The sequence below is a fragment of the Miniopterus natalensis genome, chromosome X, assembly GCF_054644295.1.
Source record: "Miniopterus natalensis isolate mMinNat1 chromosome X, mMinNat1.hap1, whole genome shotgun sequence".
In the NCBI taxonomy this organism is placed as follows: Eukaryota; Metazoa; Chordata; class Mammalia; order Chiroptera; family Miniopteridae; genus Miniopterus; species Miniopterus natalensis.
This window is the reverse complement of record NC_142103.1, coordinates 29,116,195-29,127,811: the sequence shown is the minus strand read 5'-3', so window position 1 is coordinate 29,127,811 and position 11,617 is coordinate 29,116,195. Positions and strand designations below refer to the sequence as shown.

At 39.0% G+C, this 11,617-nt stretch overlaps 1 protein-coding gene across 1 annotated transcript; it reads right to left on the bottom strand.

Annotated features, from left to right (window-relative positions):
* Positions 1-340: 340 nt before the first annotated feature.
* On the bottom strand, positions 341-11,011 carry XKRX (XK related X-linked). Its single transcript, XM_016195753.2, has 3 exons — positions 10,566-11,011; positions 6,394-6,662; positions 341-1,095 (listed from the first exon to the last, which is right to left on the bottom strand). Exons 1-3 carry the CDS (start codon positions 10,898-10,900, stop codon positions 350-352), a joined length of 1,350 nt encoding a protein of 449 aa, XP_016051239.2. The 5' UTR covers positions 10,901-11,011; the 3' UTR covers positions 341-349.
* Positions 11,012-11,617: the final 606 nt, after the last annotated feature.

The window sequence follows — 11,617 nt, the reverse complement described above, 5'->3', positions numbered from 1 at the left end:
AAGCAAATGAGCAGAACTAGAAGGTCAAAGAATGCCTGAAGTGCATGGAGGTAGGTTATCCCATTGGGAGGCGAGACAGCTGACCTGGATGGGAGGAGTATAAATGCTATCTCTGACCCTTCTGAATATATGGTGGCTATCCTGGTGTGCAAACATAGCAGTCAATTTTAAGAAAATGAAACCTATTTGGGGGCTGCTCTTTCTTCTGAAAGGCTTACCAGAAAACTCAAAAAAAAAAAAAAAAAAAAGTCCCAGTGGGTACTCATCATTCATGAGCCTCATCCTCTGCTTAAATTTCACAGTTGCTCTTGGCCACCCAAATCCATCCAAAAATACCCAGGAGATAGAATCAGACAACACTTTGTGTTGTTTCAGTATCAAATGGTGACTCCAAGTTCTCAAGCCTGCCCCGAGGGTTCCGGTGGCAACAGACACAATGGAGGTAGTCCATGATGTTGTGGGTGAAGAGTGAGCGCAATGGATGCAAGTACTGGAAGAAAAGGAGCATAAAGCCAATAGAAATCAGGTAAGCAATAATGAGCTGCAAGGCAATCAAGGAATGACAATAATTCAGTAACACTTTCACTCCAAAGAACTTAAAAACCAGGACCATGATCACATTCTCTACCAATCTCACACTATAGTGCAGGCCCATATGTCCCCAGTTCTGACCCTTTTCAACAAGGTCCCTGTCTGCCAACTTCAACTGCAAAGCTGACCAGCAAGAGAAGTTGATGCCAGCATAGAGGACTGTAATGGAAATCAGCACCACCAGGGTGCCAACCTGGCTGAAATTTTTTTCAATGTTATTGGGCATCTGGGCACCACTCCTCCAGAATTTAACCCAAGGCTCAAAGAGGATAATCAGGAAGTTGAGCAATAAGAAGGGCACAGCTTTCAATTTCAAAGTGGCTGAGAAAAGCACCAGAATCAGGAGGCGGGAAGTGATTTCCAATGTCCTCCAGATGGTGATGCAGAGAACTTCTAGTGGACCGAGGCGAATCTTGTATTCATCATACTTGATCTGGATAGCCAACATATTGCAGAGGGTAGCCCCATAGGTGACAGATATCAGGGAAAAAACCATTAGCACAACTGTAAGAAGAAAAAAAAAAGAAACAAAAATAGGCATTCAGTTAATGTTGATGAAGCTTATATTCTGATGCAGAGGTCCAGAGAGATAATAGGTGAGACTTGAGGGCCCCAGTTAAGAGCACTCATGTATGAATACAGCTATGTAAACAAATAGCAAGCACAGAAAGAAAATGGAAAGAAATAAACTAAAATATATATTTTCATAATAAGGACTATGTCAGTTTTTAAAATCCTTTTCTCTATGTTTCCCTATTTTCTAAATTTGCCATGAACATATGCTGTAATATTTTAATTAATCACATAAACATACACAATGAAATTTTTAAAAAGAGTGGATCTCAAAACTAGCATTGAGGGGTCACTAAGACAAGAGGAGCACTTATAAAGATATAGGACAGCATCTACCTGATGAAACAGGCTTCTGAGCAAACAGTGCAGGAGGCAGAAAGAGCTCTTATCTCAGAAAAATACAGTCTTAGGAGATTCACAGAGAATGCCTTTGGTTATAGAAGTTCCTTCCTTGATGTGTATCTCCTTCAAGGAGCTAATCTTGTTTGTGGGTACTTCAAGAATGTGTCAAAATATATACCGGAAATTCCATGAGGGCAGAAGGAACCATGTCTATCTGATTTACTGCTGTATCCCCAGAGCTTAACATACTGCCTGGAATATAGCAAGTGCTCAATAAATGTTTGTGGAATTAATGAAGAATTCTGAGTTTAGAGAGGTAGCATAAAATACTTATGTTTAGAAAGTCCTTGGTTCAGCTGTGTGGAAGCTTGTGAAAGTCACTGAGTATCTATGTACCTCAGTTCCCCCAATTCACTGAGATACTCTAGAGTTGTTTGTATTAATCATCAACAACGAAAATTTGTCACCCCAATGCTTTGGTATAATTTAGGAATTGCCAAACTTCCAGCAGAGTTGTTTAAAATATAAAAACTCCATTTCCTAGCCTATAACATCCATACTGCTGTATGTTAGAGTAGAGACCTAAAGGATTAGAATACTTCCTAACCTGCTTTACTAAATATTAACTATAGATCGTGTCATGCCCCTTTCCTTTTCTTCCTTTATAGCAAAGGATACTGATAACTAAGAAAAATCCAGCTCAGCCAGCATGGCTCAGTGGTTGAGCATCAACTGGGATCCAGGAGATCAAGGTTTGATTCCCAGTCAGGGCACATGCTCAGGTTGCTGGCTTGAACCTTAGTGGGGGGGGGGGGGGGGTGCAGGAGACAGCTAATCAATGACCCTTTCATCATTGATGCTTCTATCTATCCCTCTCCCTCTCCCTTCCTCTCTCTGAAATCAATAAAGACATAAAAAAATTTTTTTTAAAAAGAAAAATCTAGTACTCACAGGGAGAATGAGCAGGCCTGAGAGTCCAAAAAACAAAACTACTTGAGCTTTCTGTTCCTATAAAAACACTGCATCCAGAGAACTACAGCAGTGGAGATCATCTGCAAGAAAAGTGATGACATCCCCATGGAAACCCAAAAGGAAGCACAGCTTTGTTTTCTACCTCTTTTTCAGTTCTAAGTAGAGTGTTGGAATCTCAAAGACCAGAATGGGAGACTTCCTTAAAGTCTCTATTCTTAGCTTTATTTTTCTATTTTTTCTATATTTATTGAGATATAACTGACATATAACATTGCACTGGCTTAAGGTGTGTAACATAATAATTTGCTATAGTCTTAGCTTTCTAAATCACTCTCAGTCCCATCCTCCAGACTTGATGCTCAAGAACTGGGAATGTCAGAGTGTACCTACATCTATCCAAGTGTGTTGGTAATGCTTTCCTTTTAATTAGAACTCATTTACTGATAGTAGTGTAATAAAAGAAGGAAAGCCTGATGCTTCCAAATAAATGTAAAAACACCTTCCATCTGCCTCCCTACAAATAGACTCATGCCATAAGAGATCATAATGCTGTGAGTGAATTTGGTCATCTATGATAATCCAGATGGCCTCCAAGAGAAAAAGGGATTAGGAAAAGGGTAGCAAGAAGAAGGTAGGAGGAAAACTAAACCAAAAAGTTGTTTACAAAACCTTAAAAGAGATGGTATTGTCAGAAAGTTTTTAATAGGAGAAATCACTGAAGAATTTTTTAAAAGGCCTTGAAAAAACTTCCTTTACATCCTTTGCATAGTAATATGTTTAGAAACACAGGTTCTAATGGCAGACATCCTGAATTCCAATCCAGTCTTTGCTACCTATTACTTACAGAACCTTAGGGAATTTACTTAACCTCTCAGTGCTTCTATTTCCTCATTTGTAAAATGGAAATAATAATAATTATCTCATAGGATTGTTATGAAGATTAAATGAAATAATTACACATAAAGGGCTTAGAGAAATGTCTGGAACATAGTAAATACTATCTGCTAGCTCCCATCATCATCATCATCATCATCATCATCATCATCATCATCCTCTATTTCCAAAAGTGTAGTAGGTGCATTTACTTTACTTAGGCACTACCATGACACTTTGGAAATTAGGCAATTTTAAAACTGATAGAACACCTAGAAATAAGCCTTACAAAAATGTGAATGACCTATAGCAAGAAAACTATTCTTACTCATGGCATAGATTGTGGTGAAATTTCATGGAGGTATACTTATCTCCAAACTCATCAAATTGTATACATTAAATAGGCGAGGTTTTTGTTTGTCAACTGTACCTCAATAAAGTGATTTAAAAATATTTAATGAAATGGAGAGATTTATTATTTTCTAATATGAAATTGATTGATCCTGTAAAGATGTAAATTCCTTCCAAAATAGCCTAAATAATTTAATGTAATACTAATCACAGTCTCAATGAAATGTTATTTCATTTGTTGTTGTTATTATTTGCTTTGTTTTGTTTCTTTGGTAGGGGAATTGACAAATTGATTGTGGTAAATCATCTATTTGGAAGATCAGGCTAAGTTGCTCTATCAGATATGCGTTGTGAAAGACCTTTGTGAAAAAGCCACAATATCTAAAACCAATAAAAAATGTAAATACATAAAAATTTAATCCTTCAGAATGCCAGAAGATACAAGTATAGTGTTGATCTTACACATGTGTTGCATGTGTGTGCTGCACATGTTACATGTATATGCACATTTAAAACGTGTGTATATACACACAAAAAAAAGTATACAAATGTATACATACATACTTATCCACAGCAGAGAAAAGATTAATAGCCAGAATAAGTAAATAGCTCCTACAAATTAATAAAAAATATACCACTAGAAAAAGTAAAATATGCAAGTAAGCAATTTAAAGAACATAATGACCAAACATGAGAAGATGCACAGCTTCATTCATACTAAAGAATGCAAATTATGTTTTAAAAATCAGTTATTTTATAATTATAGAACTAAATAATATTTAGTTTAAGATGTGAAGAAACAGGCACATTTTTACACTGTTGGTGAGAATATAAATTCATACAACCTTTTGTGGGGGTTATTTGTCAGTATTGATAAAATTCTAAACATGCATATCCTTTTACCCAGCAATTCTACTGTTCAGAATTTATCATACAAAGCTTCATTCCAGTACACAGATGTTCACTGGAACATAGTTTATAATTTAAAAAAATTTTTGCATGGAAAAAATAGAAACAAACTTTAATCCTACCAATAGATGATTAGGGAAATAAGAAAGACTCGTCCAATTCATATAAGGAAAAAATATATATTTATCATTATTATTATTATTTTATATGTATGTATAAGTAATTGTTGAAGAAAGACATACTGGCTTACTTTTGAAAAAGACATGTTGCTTAACAGAATGTTTAATACAGTCCTTTTTTGGCAAAAATATACATATATCTGTTGTATGTATGTTTATATTTACATAGTAAAATGAAGTCTGGAAGGATATATACTGAATGATTAACAGAGATTACCTTTGGGAAGTGAGATTACATCTCCTCTTTTATATATATTCTGTATGGTTTTGAGTCTTTACCTTATCAGATTTTTATAATTAAAAATAAGGATAAAAATAACATTTTAAATTTTTAAAAATAAGGATCTAAAATAATAAAACATGATCATGATTAAAAATTTCAAACCATAAAGAAGAGTATAAAGTAAAAGTAAAAGTTGGCTGAGTCATTTCCACTCCCTAGAGGTAAATTGTTTCCTGTATATCTTTCCAGAAATTCTTCTGTGCATATATAATGACCTGTAGGTCAATTGATTTGTGTGTGTATTACTTTTGTAATGTATACACATTTTAATTAGATGATTTGATGACCCTCAAAATTCTCAGGAGGAAAAATGTCATTTTCAGAGATCTTTCTCCTCCCACTATTGTCCATTCTAAGAATGTGAAAATCTTCAAGGCCAATAGAGCTTCATGAACAATTCTTAGTGGAGAAAAGTACAAAAGAGGAAAAATTTCCTCCTTACACTTATTTGAGACATGGAGGTTTGCCAAGCAGAGTCAGCACCCAACAATAAGAAAATGATCCAAAGTTGTACCCACAGCTGTACCAGCTCCAGCCCAAGAAGATGAAGCTAATCTCAGGCTGTTAAAACTCATTAACAGTACTTTATCTCAGCTTTGAAAACACTGACTCACATTTCATCCTCTGCCAAAGGTCTTTCTCTTTGCTGGAGTTGGGAGAAGTGATTAAATCACTGGCTCCCAAATGTGGCTGATCAGAATCAACTGGGTACATTAAAAAATACAGATTCCTACCCTCCCCACACTCAGATTGATTCAGGTCTGAGTAGAAAATGTAATTGTAAAAAGGAATTTCATGATCAGTAATATTTGGGAACCTCTTATTTAAATATGGTCACCCCTAAGCCAACCAAACAAATAAACAAAAAATCCTCAGTATAATTTAAACACTCTGGGCTGGAGAAAATGTCCTACTGACTGCTGGTATTACTAGCTTCTTCTGAGAGGGTTTATTACTAGCCCAGAGAGGGCTTATCTGTGGCATTTTTAGTCTAAATAGCTTACCCCAGTTTAAGAAATCTGTCAGGCCTGAGATGTCTGGATTCCCAAGTTGTTTGACTATCTACCGGTGCTGTCCAATAGGACTTTGTGCAATGATGGAAATGTTCTATAATATATGTGCTGTCCAATAAGTGACCACTAGCCACACATAGCTATTGAACACTTAAATATAGCTAGTATGACAGAAAGTAAATTTTTAACTTAATTTTTCATTTTAATAGCCACAGGAAGCTGTTGCCCAGTGTATTAGACAGCTCAGGTCTAGATTTTGAAGACCCTGGATTTAAGTGGAGCCCACCCCAATCCTGACCCCACTCACCTCTACCCAGGGGGACCTCTGCAGAGATCAGGGTCACATAGAGCTGATAGGTCAGCTGGGGCACTGAACCCAGGAAGGCTTGGATCTGTGACATACGTTTGTAGGCATTGCGGTGCATAGCCAGGGTCCGGATGGAGTGGCCCACCTCCCATTCTATCAGCACCTCCTCGCCATTTATTAGCATCTTCTTTCGGGTGAGGCTGACATAGGGCTCCTCCTGCCCCTCTTTCTTCCACAGTGTGAGGTACTTAATCATGGCCTCCAAACATCTGCAGAAGTAAAGCATCATGGGAACTTAACTAAAGCTGCCCTGGGAAGGGAGATTTTAGTGAGGGAGGGGAAAATAACTCAGAGAGGTGCTGCTACTTTTTGCCATTCCTTCTCTCCCATTCTACTCATTTCTCATGAGTCAAAGAGTCGGCCAAACCTTCTACAAGTTACTTGAGTCTAAATCCTTTTTTTTCTTTTTCAGTCATCCACTGACCTAAAAACACCATTTCAAAAGTGTTTCTTTGAGGAGTTAAGGAATTGCTTTGTCTCCTTAAGAATAAGCCCAAGGGTAGAAAAGTGCCCTAAACACCAAGATATTAAGTAAACAATGTGTTGAGAGAGAGAATAAGGAAGTTCCAAAAAGCCCCGGTTGTCATAATACCTCAAGTTCCTGAGGTCAAGTGTTCCTTATTCAAAGCATTCAGCTCCATAATTGGGGTTTTTGAGTTCTGCTTTTTTCAAGACAAAACCCACAACTATCAGTGTCTCTGCCAACAAGTCTTAAAGGGGATGTAGAGAAAACCTCTCACATACACGGAAAAGCCATTTAGCAACAAAGGAACTTAAAAGACTTGACAGCTCACAATCCAATCCTAGGGCACCTCAAAAGATCTTTCTACGTTGCTTTGGGGGCCTCTTGACCTGTATGGGGACAACAGACTTTTAAACTCCACTATCTCTTTACAAAGAAGAAAACATCCTTATGAGAACCTACCACTCTTGAAACAGTGATAAGACCACATTTCCTGCTATACCCCCTCGCATCTCCCCCATATAAATCAGAAGTCATTCGAAGTTCTGATGTAATGAATAGAAGAGAAGCAACTAGAACATCTTGTTTTAGAACACCTGAATTACCACTTCTATTCACCCTGAAATGAATGGAAACTGTGGACTATTTCGTATGATAAGTAAGAGCAATTGTGAAAATTAAGCCATCTTTCCTGACAGATTGAAGCGGGGGGAGGGGGGTATATTTATCTTGCCTACCACCCTTATCACATAGTGGGTATTTGATAAATGGGCATTTTCTGAGTAAATGAAAGAGTAAGAAGGAAGAAAACAATACAGGGTGAGAAATAATGGGAGGAGAGGATGATAATAATGGCAATGTAATTTAACAGAAAAATATACCAAAGACAGAAGAGATGTATATGCTCTCTAAGCCTTTGGTTTCCTCAAGGAACATGTGCTGGCTGCCATTCTCACAGGATCCCTCTGAGATTGCTGCTTGTGTGCCAGTCTGAAGCATGTAGCTTGAAACATCCACTTTCTAGGGACAGCTCTGAAACCCAGGAGAGAAAAAGATGGAAGGAGAGAACAGAGAAGAAAAAAGCAACATTCTCTTCCTATTCAGGGAAAATGTCTAAGTGTATTTCTGACAAAAGATTTTAGACTTTAACCCAAGTCCACCAATGCTATTGCTGAATGAAATATTGAAGGAAGCAGTTGCATAAAGCATTTTCTTTACACTTCTATTCTTAAGGATATTTACTGGTTTAAGTAAGGGTGTTTGCCTTGCTTATAAGCTTCAGTAAATTAGAGTACATTTTCAGTTCCAGAAGTTATCTTTGCATTTATATAAGGAAGCCTGGCCCTGGCCACTGTGGCTGAGTTGGATGAGCATCGACCCATGCACCAAAAAGTCCCAGTCAGGGCACATGCCTGCGTTGTGGGCTCAGTTCCCATTACGGAGTGTACAGGAGGCAGCAGATCAAAGTTTTTCTCTCACATTGATGTTCCTCTCTCCCTCTCCCTCTCCCTCTCCCTCTCTCTAAAATCAATTAAAAATATTTTTTTAAAAAGGGAGCTGGGCCCTCCAAACACTTTCATGTGCCTAATAGCACCAATCAAGTTCCTACCTCCTTAAAAAGTAATTTGCCTTGAGAATAAGTATATCAAGAATATAATTTATGAGGTTTTAATTGTTTTTCTCTGCTGTGGGGCTAGTTGACTGAGATTATGAATGCTTTCCAATCATTTCTAGTGGAAGCTAAATTACAAATATAAAACATAGTACTCAACACTCTATATGGAGGGTCCGAATCAAAGATGGCTTGGGAGGCCACAAAGCAAACATGGGAAGTCAGAACTGAGGGCTGGTATGGAACTTGCTGAAATTTTCATCTTGTGAGTGCTGGATCTGTTAATTCAATAAATTGCATTTGAAAAAGGAGAGAAGAATGGATTCCATGGTCCACATCTCTAAATTTCTTGGTTCCAAGTTGAAGATGAAGTGTTCCTTTTACAGCTTAACTTCAAAGATTTAGAACTGTAAAGGTTCTTTTTAGACTACCTAGTCCAAAGGGTGGATATAGTCCAGCTGAGTCACGTCTGACCAACAGCTGTGGTTTGGCCCATACCATGTTTTTATTTCATTAGTAAGGTCCCAAATTTTTAAATAATGGCATTTCATATAAAATCCTATTTTGGGAGTTCCTCTTGAAAAGTTGGGGGATGTGGCAATACTGGGTCTGAATTTCAACAGGGAAACAATGGACGGGAACTATAGAGTAGCTGCCTCAAAGGAGGTAGATCACATGGACTCCAGATTGCCACAGTCCTCACTACTCTCCATCATTTAACATTGAGTTTTGTTTACATTTATCACACGTGAAGCTACTGTTTTTCTCATACTTGGCCCATTTCACTCATTTATGATGCCTGCCTTGCCTCTGCAAGTGTTTGAGACCTAGCCCATGCAACCAATTTATTTTACAGATGACGGGACTGTGGGCCAAGGCATCTTCAGAGATTTCACCAAGGCCATGCAACTAGTTAGTGACAAAGGGAGAGTTAGATACTAGGTCTCCTGAATTCCAGGCCACTGTTTCTGTTGATATCCATATTTTCTCTAATGGAGGCTAATGAATTCCTCCCCATTTAAACACATATTGTAAAAAAAAAATTTTAAGGGGGAGTTCCAACCTTAGTCAGTTTTGGACTATGTTTACTTCCACAAGAATAAGATATCTTCCTATTGCAATTACAACATCAGCACTCTGACCCATATTGCTCAGCTGACTGCAGGTTTCTGCCTCTCTGGCAATCAAGACAAACTTGGTCCATTCCTTTCTCCTGACCTCATAAGTTTTGCAATGTCTCCCTATCTGTATAATCCCATACTGTCCAGATGAGACTGCTGACACAGATGCCTGCCTTCCTGGAATAAGGCACATTCTTGTACCTTTAAGGCAATCTGAATGGAAAAGACCTGATGCTATTATATTGTGCTACAGCATCCAGATGGACAGATGAACTATCTTTCTTTGCCCACTTTTAACCATGTAACTTTTCTTCAGAAAGATACAAAGAGATAAACAGGAGACAGATGAACTGACAGAGAAAAATAAACTACACACAGTAGGTTGGAGTACCAGATGACTACAGATGTCTTAAAATATTTTAAAACAAATCTGGAAAATTTTTAAATGGTAGCAGCACCAGCCCAAGCAGTTCAGGATAAAGAAACTGAATGTGAGATGGGATGTGAAGGGGGTTAGGAACTTTCATTCAATTTATAGTGCGTCTAAAAGGTAGAGTCTAAATAACACACTCTTAAGCTAAGTATGGCCTGTGTGCACAAGGTGACCACATCAATTGGTTCCATACCAATTTTCCCAGCCCAAATCCAGAGAGCAAACATTGTCCAATGAAGTTGCATCAATGGTACCATACATAGTTTTAGAACACAGGTACATATCACATATTCATCGTGGTGGCATTTAAGATTTCAGATAAGATTTTTTGGATGGTAGGCAGGGAAGCCAAGAGTGGGAGGGACTGAGAGCACAATTAGAGGCACAGTATCAGTCTTATAAAGATTAGCTTCATCTTTCTTTACACAAATTGGGGGTGGGGGAGGGGGAGAGGAGGAGGGGAGAGATTAAAAACTTACTCACCTGATAACAGGTCCCAAGAGTATTAGATGCATAAACAATGATAGCGGCTTGTCTCTGGCCAGATCTCTGTGGACAAAAATGAGTGTCAACTGGACCATAATGGATGAAAACATAAAGAAGGAAAAGGTGTATGCCATCCAATAGGTTTCACTATTCTTTCGATAGATTCTAACCATGTACAAGGCAGATGCAGCCTCCCCACAGTACAAAAAGGTGGAGAAAAGGATGCCAAATGGAAAGGTAAATCGGGGGTTGGCCCCACGGACAACATCTTCCTCCAGAGATGAAATCGGATCCACATTTGGCTCCTCAGGAATTTCATAAACTCGGTCCATTGTCGAGGTTCTGAGTGTTTTGGTCTGGTCTTCAGAGAGAACCCTCCTCCAACCTCTAAGAGAACCCTGTAGCCACTGCAGTCCAAGTATTGGTGAGTAAAGCTGTCAAGTCCGATTCCAGAACGGAGATCTACTAGTTAGAGCAGGAGACCCCTCCCTTCTAGTCTTGCTGAAGTCTGGGATGGAGAGCCCAGGAGTACCACTTTCAACTTGATTCTTGATTGGCTCAGGATTCCAATCGTCAATACACGTGCTGTGAAACTTGGACAAGCAAGCATTTTAGTGCCCCGTCCAGAGTCCAATTCCAGGCAGTAGTTGAAGGGCCATGGGGACAGCTGTTTTCGTGTGGGCTCCTCCTTTCTCAGCACCCCCAGGCAGAAGGATAGCCACTCTGTCGAGCACCGACACCCAGCAGCTCCTCTCGAGGAGTCCTGATCAGTGTGCCCTCTCAAATCAGCCAAGAACTGAGGCAGGGCAGTAGAAGGGGTGCAGCTTGAGTGACTTAGTTCGCTTGCTCACCTGATGCTCTCTCAGGACCCGCGCTCAGTCAAGGGTTCTCTGGGTGGCTCCTGGGATTCCACAAGCTCCGCCCCCAAGGCAGCCGGGCAGTGGGCGGGAACAAAGTCACCGCGCTGTTCCTAAACACAATCTTCCGCCAGAGAAGCTGAGCGCGCGCGCCACAGGATTAAGAGAAAGCTGTAAGGGTTTCTTTCTTCC